The sequence below is a fragment of the Microtus ochrogaster genome, unplaced genomic scaffold (assembly GCF_000317375.1).
Source record: "Microtus ochrogaster isolate Prairie Vole_2 unplaced genomic scaffold, MicOch1.0 UNK12, whole genome shotgun sequence".
Lineage (NCBI taxonomy): Eukaryota > Metazoa > Chordata > Mammalia > Rodentia > Cricetidae > Microtus > Microtus ochrogaster.
In genome coordinates, this window is record NW_004949110.1 from 8,718,813 (window position 1) to 8,737,089 (window position 18,277).

Consider the following 18,277-nt stretch of genomic DNA (forward strand, 5'->3'; position numbering starts at 1 on the left):
TAGGTCCTCTTTCAGATACTTGAGCAGAGATGGCTAGAAGGAGAAATGATGGAAGAATTGCCTTACGGTGTCACGTGGTAACATTTAAGAAGTTTTTGTTTTGAGCATGGTGTTCCATGGTGTCTTTGCCATCAGTCCATGTTGACATAACACACGACAACTAAGGAAGGCCCTCTGCACCCCTGCTAGTCCACAGGATTTCCTTTTGATTGTCAATATACTATGGGATTTTTTTTTTCATTTATTTATTTATTTATTTTTGCTTTGGGAGGTTAGAGAGTGTTTGATTCGCTGATTGGTAGGGTTGGGTTTTTTGAGACAGGGTCTCCCTATATAGGCGTAACTGTCCTGAAACTCACCATGAAGGGAGAACAGCCTAGCCTAAATCCACAGAGATCATCTGCCTCTGCCTCTCTAGTGTTGAGATAAGAGGCATATACCCACAAGTCTGACTTGTTTGTATATTTTTATGCTGGTATTTGCTGTATTTTTCTTCTGTTTATATTTTGAAGTATGGCCTACATTGCCACGGAAAATACTTTCTGCTCTCTACCATGGGAGCCACTCTTAGATAGTCAAGACTCCTTGCTAAAGATGATAGAAAGGAGCTGGATAGTGTAGACGACGAGTGCAAATCTTTTTCTGCAGTCAAAACGCCTTTTTCTGAATGAAGTCCTCACTCAAATTAACTGAGATTCTTTCTACAAAAAACCAAGTGGCCCCGTGCATGCATGTGATTGCAATGACTACTCACCCTCAAGAAAGAAGGGAGAGGGCCGAATGATATCGTTAATGAAATATATCCCAAAAACACAGGCTTCGTAAAGCCTGTTATTGATTGTTTGCTTTTATTTTTCATGACAGGGTTTCTCTGTAGTTTTGGAGCCTGCCTGGAGCTCACTCTATAGAACAGGCTGTCTTTAAACTTTCAGAGATTGGCCTCCCTGTCTTCTGAGTGGTGGGACTAAATGTGTGTGCCACCACCGCCCAGCTGTGATAGAACTTTTATATTTAAGAGATTGAGTTGGGCATTTAGAAGAGAGTGCTCTGAGAATAAGCTGTCTGCAATTGTGATTAAGGAAAAATTCCACGTAGGGACAATAACAGAGTCAACAGCTATGAAGTAGGAGGGAGCATTGAATTGATGAGAGGAGCCAAGCCTTAGGCTGAGTCCTGTGAGCACCTCTGACCAGCTACGAGGAAGGCTGACGCCAAAGAATCACAGGTGCAAGGCCAACCGGGTATACAGAGCAATTTTAAGCCGTGTCTGGTAATTTACCTAGACCTTGTCTCAAAATAAAAAAAATAATAAAAAAAAACTTAGAAAGAACTGAGAAGGTGGTACAGCCGGGAAATGAAAACAAACAGAGCTGGCAAAGATGGAAACTGGGAAAATACATTAAAAATGGAAGCAAAAGAACTTGGAGGTGGGGCTAGGTGCTCAACCAGCTGCCTACAATGCAAAGGGCTCAGGGTTTGATCCTAATACTGAATTGAAGAAGGAAAGGGGGAAGAAAAGGAAGAAGAGAAGGAGGAGAAAGAAGGAAGGAGAAGGTGGGGGATGCATTGCATGTTTATTCAGAAGGCACGTAAAGTACCAGTGAGCTTCTCACAGGAAGTTATTAGACAGAAATGATGTGTCTTTCGTTTAATAGAAATACATGTCTGCATCATATTCCTACAGTAACTAAACTAGAAATTAAATGCTAGGTGTTTTGGCGGTGAAAATGTGTATTTTTTAACACTGCTACAGTTGGAGATGGATATACACTTTGGCGGTAGAACACTCACATAAGCTGCAATAAACACTGTGTCCAAAACCCAGCACAAGGGAAACCAGATAGGGCAGGGCATCCTGTGCTCCTCTCAGTGTGGTGTGAGAGACAGGAGGATCAGAAGTTCAAGGTCATCCTCCGCACACCACTTTGGATCATGATTAAATTATGTTTCAAAATATAATTAATTAATAATAGAATGTAGAACATATACTTAGAATACTAAATTTTTATTTTTAGTGCTTCGAATTTTTTTCTGAAGTTTTGGAGCCTGACCTAGAGCTAGCTATTGTAGACCAGGCTGGCCTCAAACTCACAGAGATCCACCTGCCTCTGTCTCTCGGGTGCTAGGATTAAAGGCACGTGCCATCATTGACAGCTTAATACTGTTTCAATATTTAATGCTCTCAATGATACATACCTTCTGCTTTCTTTCTTCTGATTGTTGTTTTAAGAACGGTCTTTCCATGGAGTCCTGGAAATCACTATGTAGTCCAGGCCTATCTCAAACCTGCAGAAATATTCTTGTCTGTAACAGAATTAATGTGGTGTACAACTACAGCCAGCCTCCTCCCTCTCTCTCTCCCTCTTTCTCTCTCTGTTATTGTTTATTTGTTGAGACATGTTTCTCTGTGTAGCCCTGGCTGTCCTGAAACTGTGTAGTATGAGACCAACCTCAAACTCACATAGATTGGCCTGCCTCTGCCTCTTTAAAACTGGGATTAAAAGCATTAGGTGCCAAAATTCCAGACTTATTATTGAAGGGTAGGGTTAAATTTATTTATCTCTTCAGCTCTCTTTATCTTTCCTTTTCTTTCCCTTATCCTTTTTTCTTTTTACAGGGGCTCGTTCGACTGACACTGACCTCTAGGCTCGAATTGCTGCTTCTCCCTCGCAGGGGGCAGGTTCTAGGTGACCATCCAACACACTGTGCCTATCTTTAACAATTTTATAACAGCCCATAATCTTAAGGATCTTTACCTGAAAGTTTCACATTAGTATTTTAAATAACCTTTTCACAGAGATGGAGAAACACCTGTGCAGTTCACAAACCACAGGACAGGACATGTGTTCCAAGAATGCTTAGGATGCATGCACAAAGTCCCAGGTTCTATCCACATCAGGCTATAACTCGAGCGTGGTGGTACCATCGTGAAACTCAAGCATTCAGAAAATTTTTCTCCGTCATATATTCTGGTTTTTTATTTTTAAAGGATGGGTTTTTTTTTTTATCTTACTGTCTATGGATGTTTTGCCTGCATGTTTTTCTGAACACCATCTACTTGCATGTTGCCAGTGTAGTTCAGAAGAGGTATCCGAACCCTGGAACTGGAATTAAACATGTCTATTAGCAGCCATTTGGGTGCTTGGAACAGAACCCAGGTGTTCCGGAAGAATAGCACATGCTCTTAACCACTGAGCCAGCATTCTAAACCATGCTCGGTGGGTTTTGTACTTGTTTTCTTTTGTTATTTTCCTATGTGGCTTTATTGATTTATTTATTTGGCTTGGATTGATTTTGAGGCAGGTTTCTCCAAACAGGGTTTCTCTGTGTAGCAGAACTGGTTGGCCTAGAATTCCCTTTTGAGAACAGGCAGGCATCAAACTCATTGAGATCCACCTGACTCTGCCTCCCAAGTGCTGGGATTAAAGGTGTGTGCCAGCACCAGCCGGAAGCTTGTTTGGTTTTGAAAATGGTGTCCCAATATGTGACCCAGGCTGGACTCAAACTTGAGATTCTCCCTCTCATGATGCTGAAATCACATCCTAACAACCACAAGACACACGGACACAGTGACATTTACTCCGAAAAATGAAAACAAAATAAATATATGATAAGCACTGAAGTTAAGAAAACTGAATATTGGGGAAGTGGAGGAAGCATTCTTTCCAGTGATTATTTTTTAAGAGGGAAGAGACAAGACCACTCTTTAGATTCTCAATATCCTAGAGCTTTGTAGAACAGCCTGGTAAATTCTAGGCGGTCTTTGAAATTTCGGCAAAAACAGAATTCTAAAGATCAGCCATATTAAAGTCCTATTCCGAATCCGTCAAAAAAAAAAAATCTGGCCAGCTGGCCCTGGTGGAGACCTCTTTAATCCCAGCACTCCAGAAGCAGAGGTAGGCTGTTCTCTGTGAGTTCGAGGCCAGCCTGGTTTACAACAGCTAGCTCCATGATGGGCTCCAAAGCTACCGACAAAACCAGTCTCGAAAAACCACAAACATTAAAAATAAAAACCAAGCGGTGTTGGTACATGCCTTTATTCTCAGCACTCGGGAGGTCGAGGCAGTCAGTCTTAGGCCAGCATGGTCTACTGAGATAGTTTCACCTTACCTAAGGCTGTAACATAGAGAAAACCTGTCTCGAAAAACCAAAAAATATAAAATAAGAGACACGAAAGATATTCTGGTTGCACTATTCCAATAGCATTTCTAGAGTACAGCTTAGGCTACTGGAAAGCCCTGCCCACACTCCTGGGCGGAGCCTCTGAACTGAGGCTCGAGGGGCGGAGCCTAGCGTGACTTTTCACGACTTGACTTTCTGGTCCAACACTGGGGATTTAATTGACGTCCTGGGTGTATCCGGTGGGACGTGAATAAAGCTCAGGACTCCAGGGCCTGTGACTGCAGTTGCTCCGCCAGCACTAGCGCCACTGCCTGACCTGCACTCCGTGTCTCCACAGCCCGACAGAGCCGTCCACATGCCGATCATGCAGCCTAGCAGCTCTGACACTGACCCCGCGCCCTGCTGGACACCACAGCCACAAGGACCCAACCCTGCCAAGCGCCGCCGCCTCCAAGAGTCCCAGGAGCCACTCAACCTGGAAGAGCCCACAGGGTCCGCCAGCGATACATCGACCTCTGTGGTGATCCTGGTCGCTGACTGTGCCGTGCAGCTGCAGCTGGATGGCGTCGAACTGCTGCTGGAGCCGGATGCCACCTCGGTCCTGGAAGTGGAGCTCCCTGAAAACACCATCATCCTGGTGCCCGAGGGCCTCCAGGCTTCAGACCATCTTGGACAGCCTGGGTTCTTCTCCGCCAGCCCGCAGGGGGGCGCTGGCCTGGAAATGCCAGTGGATGACCTGCTAGTCCTCCAGCCGGGATCCTCCTGTCAGTTCATTCTAGAAAGTTCCTACCAAGAGGAATCCTATGATGAGGATGAGGACTCCGGCTCCCTGTCACCCTGGATGGATCCTCCAGCTGGTCAGGCAAGTGAGCACTTTTCCTCCACCAACAGGATGCCCAGTCCTTGGCCTCAGGGCCACATCCCAGAACCATATCCTTCAGGGCCTTCCCCTGATGCAGAGCCATATTCTCCAAGATCTCTCTGGGACCAGGACAGTTACCTGCTGGGTCCCTTTCCCTGCTCACCCCTGCAGCCTCTGCCTCCATCTCCTCCTGGAAGTCCCCAAGAGCAGAGCTCTCCATCCTCTCCTAGGTCCCCATGCAAGGCCAGGAAGAGACTGTTCTGTGAATGAACTGCCCTGCACCAATCCTGATACCCCTTAAATGAGAGACTGGCTTCCCAATGCCAACAGGACTGCCTTTGCACAGCCTGCAAGGTTAGAAGGACACTCTTGTTTCTGAATTGGGCAGAATATTGCATTGATGGTTGGCTAGAATGTCTGGAAGGAAGATCTTTGCCACCAGATCCCGTGCTGGTTGACACTCGCCTGCATTTGCTCTTTGAATTGACTGCTTGCTTAGACTTTTTCTATACAGAAGTCACCCTCGGGCAGCTCCAGCAGTGCAGTCCTGATCTCTGCCGTTTGTGCTGAGATTAAAGGCGTGTGTGACACCACTGCCCAGCTCATGTTACTTTTTTTAAACAAATGGGGCTTTTGTTTGTTGTGGGGGGATTTTTGGGGGCTTAATTTGTTTTTGCTTAAGGAGGACTTGGTTTTACCTTTTCTTTCAACAAGAAATAAGTCTTGTGATCTCATCTTGTGTATTTTAATATAGTTCTCCAGTCTGGGGCTCATAATTCAAATGTTACACTAATTTGTTATAAGACTATATTGTTAGGATAATTAGATGTTCTCAAATTTATATTTTTCATTGCAACTTGAGTATAGATATGTTATGTTTATTTGATATCCAACAAAATGTATTAATTTCTTTAGTAATCTTATGTACCTACTTTTGGGGGTTTGATAAAAACAATATCTCTACTGAGAAATTGGGGGCCTTTGATATATCTAAAACATTTATTTTTCCTTAACATTTACTATGAAATAGTTACGTTCCATTGAAGTGTATTTTTAAGGATATTCCTATCACACAAAATGCAATTACTTTATTTTTATAATAGAATATTATCTTTTCTGTAAATAGTTGTTAGATAGTCTTCGTACTGCTGAAGATGTTACTTTATAATGTTTCTGATTACAAAAAAATTTAGATTCTTTGGTTTTGGTTAAGTACTAAGGGTTTTTTGAAATGTTATATTTAATAATGTAACAAAATTGTATTTTAAAAACTTGAGTATTAGAGTATCTTCATGTATGAGCTATGTGGAGTCTTGAGTCTTTGGCAAATACACAACAACACCGTAAGAGAACACATGAGACCAGGATTGGGGCTAAGGATATTGTAAAACTTAGGTCCTCTTTGTGATACTTGAGCAGAGATGGTTAGAAGCAGAAATGATTGACGAGTTGCCTTATGGTGTCACATGGTAACATTTAAGAAGTTTTTGTTTTGAGCATGGTGTTCCATGGTGTCTTTTCCATCAGTCCATGCTGACAGAACACACGACAACTAAGGAAGGCCCTCTGCACCCCTGCTAGTCCACAGGATTTCCTCTGACTCTCATTATACTCTGGGAAGTTTTTCTTTGGGAGGTTAGAGAGTGTTTGAATGGATGATTGGTAGGGTTGGGTTTTTTGAGAAAGGATCTCCCTATATAGTCCAGAGTGTCTTGAAACTCACCATGTAGGAGATCAGCCCAGGCTGAAACCAACAGGAATCTACCTGCCTCTGCTTCCCAAGTGATGTAAATCTGGCCTCATCATATACTTTTGTGAATGTATTTAGTGTAATTTTTTTTTCGAGAAGAGTTTCCTCCTTGTATCTCTGCCTGTCCTGGAAGTCGCTCTAAAGACTAGGCTGACCTCAAGCTCACAGAGATCTTCCTGCCTCCTGATTGCTGGAATTGAAGGTTTGAGCCAAAATGCCCTAATTTTAATTTCTTTTTATTTTTGAGACAGGGTTTATTGATTAACTCTGGCTATCCTTGGAACTCGTTTTGTAAAATAGCCTGGCCCACCTCTTCCTCCGGAGTACTGGGATTAAAGGTGTGTGCCTTTACCACTATCTAGCTTGCTGTTTGCTTATTATTCAAACCACTCTTAACTAATATTAAAATGTACATAAGAAAATGACATACATATACATGTACATATTTATATATTTTGTATGCATATATATACAAAGCAATATATTATAAATATGTACATAAATGCACACATATCACATGAAAGCCTGAATGCCTCTTTTGTGAGAAGAGGGCAATGGATTTCCTGAAATCAGAGTTAAAAAACAGTTTGAGCTGCCATCTGGGTGCGGGGAATAAAACTAGGATCCTCTATAATAGCAACCAGTGTCCTAACCCCTGGCCCATTCCAAAACTGATCCATATTTTATTATGAAATAAGTCAACACTCATAAAGTAGATATCAACATAAAGCTAATGGTAACATATCTACATAAAGTTACTTTGGGAACATCAACAATCAGATTTTAAATATTCCAAGCTCATTGCCAGTTTCTTTATTCATTTTTCTATTCTTGCCCCTCACTCCTTTTTTCTATTTTCCTTAGTTAATTTTAATTTTAAAAAACACACATTCATGTATATGCTTTGCCTGTGTGTCTATGCTAGTGCCCTGGCACCATGTGGATGTCAGAGACTAACAGGACTCTGTTCTCTTCATCTATCCTGTGGGTTCCAACACTTAAAGTCAGGCTGTCAGGTCTGGCCACGATCACCTTTCCCCATTGATCCATCCCACTGGCCCCTTGTTTGTCCTTTCTCTAGACTACAATGTTCAGTTTTATATACCTCGTGTTTCCTTTTGAACACTGCCTGGCCCATTAGTTTTAGCCTCTTATTGGCTAGCTCTTACATATTGATCTAACCCATTTTAATAATCTGTGTAGCCCACGAGGTGGCTTACCAGGGAAGATCTTAACCTGCGTCTGTCTGGAGTGGGAGAATCATGGCCACTCCTCACTCAGCTTCTTTCTCCCAGCATTTTGTTCTGTTTACTCCACCCACCTAAGGGTTGGCCTATCAAATGGGCCTAGGCAGTTTCTTTATTAGCCAATGACCTTCCTCCATCACTCTTCATCTATCCTGTGGGTCCCAACACTTGAATTCAGGATGTCAGGTCTGGCCACGATCACCTTTACCCATTGATCCATCTCACTGGCCCCTCGTTTGTCTTCTTTCTAGGCTACAATGTTCAGGTTTTTTTAAATAATTTTATTTAACTTTATTTCATGTGAGTTGGTGTATAGGTGTTAGATTCCCTGGGACTGGAGTTACAGACAGTTGTGAGCTGTCATGTAGGTGCTGGGAATTAAACCCGGATCCTCTGAAAGAGGAGCCAGTGCTCTTAAACACTAAGCCATCTCTCCAGCCCCTGTTCAGTTTTATATACCTAGGGTTTCCTTGTGTAGCCCAGGCTTGCCTCAGACTTGAAATTCTTCTGCTGGAGCTTCACAAGGGCTAAGATGATTGGCGTGAGCCAGCACCTCTGAGCAGCCTACAGAACAGCCTCAGGAATTCTTTCTTCCATGGCCTATTTGATAGGTCTTAGCTTATGTCTGGAAATGTTTCATTGACACCTACTAACTTTTGCTTTTTTCTCTGGGTTTGGAATTCTGAAATCACATCTATTTTCTCTCATTACATCAAGTTACTATTCTTTCCTGCTGTTCTTTGATGTATGTAAGAAGTCTCCTGGGTAAAGAGGGAAAGGGCATAATGGGAGGTAATGGGGGATGCAAAGATGAGGGATGGGGATAGTCCGTTTATGGGAACAACAGAGAGGTAGAGCAATGAAAGACATATCCTGATAGAAAAGGCCATTATGGGGTTAGGGAGAAACCTGTGCCACAAAAACCTCCAGGAACCCACAAAGATGACACCAGTTAATATTCCTAGTGACAGTAGAGATGGTGCCTGCACTGGCCTTCTTCTGTAATCAGATTGGTGACTACCCTAATTGCCACCATAGAGCTTTCATCCAGTAACCGATGGAAGCAGATGCAAAGATCTACAGCACAGCTTGGGCCGAACAGAAAGAAGAGGATGATGATATAGCCAAGCAGGGTCAAGATCATGATGGGCAAACCCACAGAGACAGATGACCTGAGCCTTTGGGAGCTCATGGACTCTAGAATGACAACTACGGTGTCTGCATAGGACTCACCTAGGTTCTCTGCATGTGGGTCACAGTTGTGTAGTTTCTTTTTGTCGAGTCCCAAGCAATCTGTCCCTGGTTCATTAGCTGACTTTTTGGAACCCATTCCCTATGGTGGGTGCCTTACTCAGCCTTGAAGCAGTGGGGAAGAGCTTGGGCCTTCCTCCATCTGATATGGCAGGCCTTGTTGATTCCCCCATAGGAGGCCTTACCATTTCAGAGTAGTGGGTGGGGTGGGCACAGGGAGGAGAGAAGAAAGGGAAACTGTGGGTGATATATAAAGTAAGTAAAAGTTTAAAATTATACAAATAAAATATGAATTTTATCATCTTGAATAAAGTCTCTGTGTTTTTACTGCTGTGGCTTTGTAATTAATCTGCTCACTTTAGTTTCACATGGATAAGGTTCATCATAGAAATCTGTCATTTGGGACTCAGTGAACTACACCTTTGAGTTAATTCCTGCTTCAAGTCTCAATATATGAAATGTCTCACTGGGCTGGGGCTGTAGCTCAGGAATATGAATCCGGAGTCTCTATACAAAAGAGAAGAATAGAAATTGCTTTTAGGCCTCTGATCCTCTCTCCAATCTCTCCAAGAGGGAAATGGTGTCCTGTTCCATGACGTGTCCCCCCATGTCTCTGTCTATGTTTCCATAGCCTTGATTGTAACATGTTTCTCTCTTACAGTTAGCCCATCCTTTTCAAAATTCTGCTTGTTTTTCTTTTTTTTTCTTTTTAATTTATTTATTAAGGGTTTCTGCCTCCTGCCCACCACCGCCTCCCCTTTCCCTCCCCCTCCCCCAATCAAGTCCCTCTCCCTCATCAGCTTGAAGAGCAATCAGGGTTCCTTGACCTGTGGGAAGTCCAAGGACCACCCACCTCCATCCAGGTTTAGTAAGTTGAGCATCCAAACTGCCTAGGCTCCCCCAAAGCCAGTATGTGCAGTAGGATCAAAAACCCATTGCCATTGTTCTTGAGTTCTCAGTAGTCCTCATTGTCCGCTATGTTCAGCAAGTCCGGTTTTATCCCATGCTTTTTCAGACTCAGGCCAGCTGGCCTTGGTGAATTCCCAAAGAACATCCCCATCGTCTCAGTGTGTGGGTGTCCCCCTCGCGATCCTGAGTTCCTTGCTCGTGCTCCCCCTCCTTCTGCTCCTGATTTGGACCTTGAGATTTCTGTCCGGTGGGCACTGAGCTGAACAGAGAATTCTCAACAGAAGAAGTTCAAATGGCCAAAAGACACTTAAGGTCATGCTCAACTTCCTTAGCGATCAGGGAAATGCAAATCAAGACAACTTTAAGATACCATCTTACACTGGTCAGAATGGCTAAAATGAAAAACACCAATGATAGCCTTTGCTGGAGAGGCTGTGGAGGAAGGGGTACACTCATCCATTGCTGGTGGGAATGCAAACTTGTGCAACCACTCTGGAAAGCAGTGTGGAGGTTTCTCAGGAAATTCGGGATCAACCTACCCCTGGACCCAGCAATACCACTCTTGGGAATATACCCAAGAGAGGCCCTATCATACAACAAAAGTATATGCTCAACTATGTTCATAGCAGCATTGTTTGTAATAGCCAGAACCTGGAAACAACCTAGATGCCCTTCAATGGAAGAATGGATGAAGAAAGTATGGAATATATACATATTAGAGTATTACTCAGCAGTAAAAAACAAGGACTTCCTGAAGTCTGCTTGTTTTTCTTAGAAGACAGTATTCCTTTTACTGGTGCCTTGTTCACTTCAGAACATCTAACTAAATGTTCTTTAAACTCAACTTGCTCTAGGACTGGAGAGATGGGTTAGAGATTAAGAGCACTGGCTGCTCTTCCAGAGGACCCAGGTCCAATTCACAGCACCCACATGACATCTCACTATCTCTAACTGTAATTTCAAAGGATCCAAAGCTTTCTTCTGGTCTCCTTGGGCACAAGTCACTCATGTGGTACAGTAACACTCATACAGTTAAAACATTATACATTATATGTATGTGTATACATATATGTGTGTCAGCTCATGCACCAATTGTCTCTGAAGATTCTCTGAGGCCATTGGGTTTAGGTATTAAGGAAAATGTGGAATTTAAGCTTTTGATGTAAACTAAATTAAAACCTGATTTTTCCCTAACCACAGACAAGACCAATTAATATTCGTAGAATTGTCTTGACCCTAGGCTGACCTTGAAGGTGACATTCTAAGAATTATTAGCATGTGCCCAGCCTTCCAATATTCAGATTATAGGTGTGTACTACCATAGTTAGCTAAGAACTTACATTTCTTTGGGTAAAAATGATCACTCTCATACACAATATGATCACAATATCCTAAATCCTTGATATCAAAATTTAAATAAACTATCCCAGGAAAATACTTACAGATAGGCATAGACTACCTAACAATAACCCCCCTCCCAGTGCCAAGCACAAGAATAAGAAACCTCTCTCTAAGTTTTTGGTGAGGGAATTCAAGAGACTCCACTAACATAGGTTATTGCCACTGTCCTTGCTTGCCTCCCAGAACTCAAAGGTTAAATGCAATTGCTAAAAATGAGCCACACTTTAGACACAGGAATAAAGCAGGAACTGACCTGGACGCCTCCTGTTTAACGACTAGCGCTCATAGCATGCAGAAATGCCTTGCAAGCTACCACTGGAGAAAAGCAATCAATAGTTCTAATGAGATGTAAGGAAGCCACAACAGAGACCAATATGGCGAGATATCCCCAAAGGGTACAATTATCACATTTGCATCAGGGCAGCAACCAACAACTGTGCAATTGCACTTAAAGCCTGCTCAGTATGAGGCCATTCGTACACAGCACTGTAAACATGGACAACTAACCATGGCTGGTGGACCCTAAGGACAGTCACTTTCCTAACTGTCTAACTTCTGGCTGTTTTCTCAATATTTACCCTTATACCCATGGATAAATGAAGCTCTTACTCCATATCAATGAAGCTTCTTTTGCAACAGATAGTGTTCAACTCCAATTGATACAAGTTGTATTGATCTACTTCTACAACAAAAGCTCCGGGAACATCATGGAAGAGGGAGCAGAAAGATACTGAGAACCAGGTGAACATGGTGGTCCATGCCTTTCATCCCAGCACTCGGGATTCGGAGGGAGACGGATCTCTGTGACATAACCGCATAATGAGTTCCAGGCCAACCAGAGATATATGGTGAAACACTCTCTCTAAAAAAAAGAAAGAAAGAAAGAAAGAAAGAAAGAAAGAAAGAAAGAAAGAAAGAAAGAAAGAAACAAAGAAAGAAACAAAGAAAGAAACAAAGAAAGAAACAAAGAAAGAAACAAAGAAAGAAACAAAGAAAGAAACAAAGAAAGAAAGGAAGGAAGGAAGAGTCAGAACTGGGACATCTGCTGTGAGATATTATGTTCCATATGACAAAAAAAAAAAGCTACACCCATGAAATTTCCAAATTACAGTCACCTTAAGAAGGCCTGCACAGTGACAACACCAATTGATACACCAATGAGGATGAGGGAAATCTCACAAGGCCCCACCCCTAGATGAAGAACTGTAGGCGATAACTGGCTGCTGAAAGAGTGAGTCAGTCTTCTTCCGGGATAAGCCCCACAAGTAGTTTGCCCAAACCCCAGACATCAGCCCTAAATAAATAAACATGGAAGCAAGGCTGAATGGAGTCAGCAGACTGTATTTCTGTGTACATGTAAAGATACACATGTAACAATTAAAGAAGAGGTCAGAAATTTGGGGCAGACACAAGAGGAGTTAGAGGGAGAGAGGGAGGGGTAGAAATGATGCAAAAATAGTACTCATGTATGAATTCATACACAAAAAATAAGTTAAAAAGAAAGGGGGCTGGAGAGACGCCTCAGGCTGTAAGAGCACTTGCTGCTCTTACAGAAGACTCAGGTTTGATTCCCAACACCCACACCATGGCTCATCCTCAGGATATGCACTGCTCTCTTCTGGAGTTCTTAAAACAGTACACGCATGTGGTACACAGACATACATGCAGAAAAAAGACCCATACATACAAAATAATTATAAATTTAATAGATCATAGTGCAGTCCTTGCTATTCAGGAAGCATGCACACAATTGTTCCACTTTACTTTAAAAAATAAACCCCCTATTTTTTTTATTTTATTACTGGGTTTTTTTATTACTTTAAAAAAAATAGCCGGGCAGTGGTGGCGCATGCCTTTAATCCCAGCACTCGGGAGGCAGAGGCAGGCAGATATCTGTGAGTTTGAGGCCAGCCTGGTCTACAAGAGCTAGTTCCAGGACAGGAACTAAAAAGCTACGGAGAAACCCTGTCTCAAAAAATCCAAAATAAATGAATAAATAAAATAGAAAAAAATACCAATTCAAATTTCCACTCCCTCCCCTCCTCCAACTCTGCTCCCACTCCCTTCCACACACCCTTCCACCTCACCCCCCTCCAATCCTAAGAGAGGGCAATGCACCCCACTCTGTGGAACGTCCAAACCCTCCTCCCTACTACATCTAGGTTGAGCAAGGTATACATCCAAAGAGAATAGGATCCCAAGAAGCCAGTACATGCAGTTAGAGGCAAATCCCAGTATCACTATCAGTTTTTTAATATTTATTTATTAAAGATTTCTGCCTCCTCCCCGTTTTTAAAGTATTTTTTTGGTCCAGCAGTGGTAGCTAGCACACACCTTTAATCCCAGCACTTGTGAGTCAGAAGCAGACAGATCTCCTGAGTCTGCCTGGCCTACAGAGCAAGTTCCAGGGCTACACGGAGAAACCCTGTCTCGAAGAATCAAAAAATTAAAAACTAAAATCAGGAAGAAAAAAAAATACTTTTTCTAAAGCTGGAGAAGGGAATTTTCTATTTAGTTTGGGCAATGGTTCTCAACCTTCCTAATGCTGAGACCCTTTAATACAGTTCTCATGTTGTGGTGACTGCCCAATCATAAAATTATTTCATTGCTACTTCATAACTATAAGTTTTTGCTGTTGCAAATCATAATGCAAATATCTGCCATGTAGGATGTCTGTTATGTGACCCCTGTGAAAGGGTCTTTGGACCCCCAAGGTTGCACCCCACGTGTTTAGAACCACAGGTTGAGAGGCCAAGAGCAAGCAGAAAATCCACTGAATTCAGCTCTAGGCATGGCATAAAGCCACTTCTGGTACACGACTTTTGATTCCAGTACTTGGAAGTTGGAAGCACTCCATTACACAAGCAAGTCCAGGAAGCGTAACATATAAGACACCCTTTCACAGAAGGGGGAAAAAGAGTTTTTATTTTCACTTTTCTATTTTTTTCATTTTTTTTACTTTTTTTGAGACAGGGTTGCCCTGTAGCTTTGGAGCCTGTCCAGGAACTAGCTCTTGTAGATCAGGCTGGCCTCAAATTCAGAGATCCGCCTGCCTCTGCCTCTCGAGTGCTGGGATTAAAGGCGTGCGCCACCATCGCCCGGCTTCTTTTTTAATTTTTATTACATTTATTTGCCATGTATACGTATGTTCCACAGCGTACCGTCATGTAGGACCAAGACCGAACGCACGTCATCAGGAGCTAGGAAAAGAGAGCGTTTACCTATCAAGCCCTCTCCGGGCCAGATTTGTTTTGTTTTATTGTTTGTGAGACCATGTGTTACCCTGCCGCTCATCTTGGCCTCAGACACAATATTCTCTTTACCTCAGTCTCCGGAATGAGAGATTTACCAGCTGCGCGAAGACACGTATGATCTCAGCCGTGAGTACTTCACGTCTCACATCAGGCCCAATCAACTACCTCGTAAACCCATTCTCTAAACACAGGGTAGGAAACGCTAAAGCAATTTTAAATGGCATTTAACTGAGGTGGGGGTAGGGTTAAGGAGGGCAAGTTTTTCAGTGCTCTTTTGAACACCCGAAACCACCAGCGTTCTAGTCACGAGCCATCTTGAAATTCTATTCCTGGTGGGTCAAGCGGTGAAACCTGTTCTGCTTCCTATAGGCCAAAAAAAAAAAAAAAAAAAAAAAAAAGTATTTCCCAAGTACAGCCAAGACTATTGGTCAGTCCGACACTCCTGGGCGGAGCCTCCAGGACGCAGGCTCCCGAAGGCACAGCCTAACCTGACCTTTTCCGTCTTGACCTGGGTTCCGGTTCACCCTTTGAAAACTGATTGACGTCGAGTAGTATCCGGTTTTGCGTGCCCGAGCTCCGAGATTTCCCTGCGCTAGGCGGAGCCCAGGTGCCCAGAGCACCAGACTTCAGCCGCCCCGTCGCACCTATTCGCGCTGCGCTCCGCGCCTCTCTAACCCCGCATCACCACCAACATGCGGGGAGTACGGCCCCTCAGCCCAGGCGCCGACGCCGAAACCGGCTTGACACCGCAGCCACAAGAACCCAGCCCTGACCAGCGACGCGACCTCGAAGAGCCCCCAGCGACACCCGGCCTGGAAGAGCCCCCGGCGACACCCGGCCTGGAAGAGCCCGCAGGGTCCGCCAGCGATGTGCCCACTTCCGTGGTGTACCTGGCCGCCGACTCTGCCGTGCAACTGCAGGTAGATGACGTCGACCTACTGCTGGAGCCGGATGCCACCTCGGTCCTGGAAGTGGAGCTCCCCGAACAGACCATCATCCTGGTGCCCGAGGGCCTCCAGGCTCCAGACCATCATGGACAGCCTGGGTCCTTGTCCGCCAGCCCGCAGGGGGGCGCTGGTCCGGAAATGCCAGAGGATGACCTGCTAGTCCTCCAGCCGGGATCCTCCTGTCAGTTCATTCTAGAAAGTTCCTACCAAGAGGAATCCTATGATGAGGATGAGGACTCTGGCTCCCTGTCACCCTGGATGGATCCTCCAGCTGGTCAGGCAAGTGAGCACTTTTCCTCCACCAACAGGATGCCCAGTCCTTGGCCTCAGGGCCGTATACCAGAACCATATCCTTGCAGAGCCATATTCTCCAAGGTCTCTCTGGGACCAGGACAGCTACCTGCTGGGTCCTTCCCCAGCTCACCCCTGCAGCCTCTGCCTCAATCTCCTTCAAATCCCCAAGAGCAGCGTCCTCCATCCTCTCCACCGGCCCCGTACTGTGCTGCACAAATCCTGATGCCCCTCAAGTGAGAGTTTTCTCTGCCCCTAGATGCAGGACACTTAGTCACCTTTTTTTTTTTTTTTTTTTAGGAATAAAAGTGCCACTCTCGATGACCTAAAGTACCACAGATTCTTGCCGACGGCCTTAACAGATTCCTAGAAGTTCTAGTGGTAAATTATCAACACCCTCTGTTTACCTGTTAATTCTCTAATCAAGAAATAAGTAGATTTCTTATTCTTTCGGTGGCCTTTGTTGTTTTCCACATGAGTTTTTGAAGAGTTGGACAACACTCAACCCCTTGGTGTTTCGGGCTGCTCTCTTGAGAAATGGCCCAGTACCGTGACATGATATTTACTTACTTGAATGTGCAGTGTTCTCAGCAATCTCCGAAGCTACTGGTAGAATCTTCCTTTTCTGTCTCTTCTTTATAGATGAGACTTATGGTGAATTTTACAGGCTGTTTTCAGCATGCACTAGGATATGCATTTGCTTTCTTTTTCTTTTGTTTTGTTTGTGGTTTTATTTATATGCTTATTTTTAGGCAAGATCTTACTATGTATCTCTGGCAATCTTAGAACTCACTCTGTTGACCAATGTGGCCTTGAACTCACAGAGATCCACCTGCCTCTGTCTCCCAAGTGCTAGGATCAAAGACCTGTGTATGCATTCCTTTTTATAGTATGTTCACATCAAAATTTCACCAGTAAGCTGATGGAAAATGTTTTTGTTATTATTATCCCATGTTATTTTATGTTTTAAACTCTCAAATAATTTTCTCCATTAAACCTAAGTTGTAATGTTTTGTATGCAATTACCATATTTGCCTTGTTTTATTTTTTATTTTTATTTTTTTATTTTATTTTTTATTTTTAAAAAGTTACTGGTAAAGGTGAAGTGTACAAGATCATTACTAAAATCACAGCTGTTCAGAATTCCCAGCTTACTGAACCAAATCTTTCTTCTCTGTTCCCCGGCTAACCACTATATATGCGTGTGTGTGTGTGTGTGTGTGTGTGTGTGTGTGTGTGTGTATGTAATGTATGTGTATAAATGTGTGTATGCTTTTAATTTGTTTTTGTATTAATGCATATTTAACGTAAGGCAAGGAGTCTAATACAGTTGTGTCCCTAGTTCTCTCCTTTGTATTTGTGACCGGGTCTCACTAAGTTGCCAGGCTAGCACTGAACTCATTCTTCAACCTAGGCCTATCTTGAATATGAAATTCTCTGCCATCAGCCACCAGAGGAGCTGAGATTATGGGCCAGAGCCTAGCTCTTACACACAGCTTTTTTTTAACTGTTTAGTTTATGATTGATGTATGTTTGGGTGAATGTTGTGATTTGTGTGTGAGTTCAGGACCATGTGTGCAATCGTGTGTCTGTGCCACAGCACACTGTGGAAGTCAGAGGCCTGATCTGAATTCAGTTCTCTGCTTTAGCGTGAGTTCATCAGATCAATTCAGGTCATCAGACTTGTATAGTGGATACTTTTCCCCATCGATCCTATCTTAGTTGCACAAAAACTACGCTTTCAAAGTTATCTCCCCTGAGTCCATCCTGTCTTGGTTCTGTAACCATGAGTTTGCGTAATAAATTCTTAGAATTGTATGCTTGAAACTGTCCTGATTACATCCTCATTATTTTTTCAGGATTCTAAAATTTATTTAACCTGAAACAGAAATGACAGAGTAAAAATCAATAGACTATCAATCACTATATGATTTTTTTTTACTAAAGTTTATTCTTAAATGCACAATAGACACCAACACAATGCTGCACTCTAGACATTGGTGGGAGAAACAACTGGTAGGGCACCCGGAAGTTTCCTAGAAGTGGAAAGAATCCAGGGGCACCAGCATCTCAGGTCAAACATAAGAAATAAATCAAAACCACTCATCTTTGTTCTGCCTATGACCAAGGCCCCCTCCCTGCAGGCTTCTCATTTAGCTCCTGGAGTTTCTTCTGCTCTTTTTGTCCGTCTCTGCCTGAAACTTTGAACTTCCTCCTCTGTCTCACTAGCATGTCCATGGGCT

At 43.3% G+C, this 18,277-nt stretch overlaps 1 protein-coding gene across 1 annotated transcript; it reads left to right on the forward strand.

The window, feature by feature from the left end:
* Positions 1-15,488: 15,488 nt before the first annotated feature.
* LOC101983389 (proline-rich protein 23A3-like) lies at positions 15,489-16,026 on the forward strand (the record flags this gene model as incomplete). Its single annotated transcript, XM_005366699.2, has 1 exon — positions 15,489-16,026. A coding segment is annotated over exon 1 (538 nt), but the record flags the coding sequence as incomplete, so codon positions are not given.
* Positions 16,027-18,277: the final 2,251 nt, after the last annotated feature.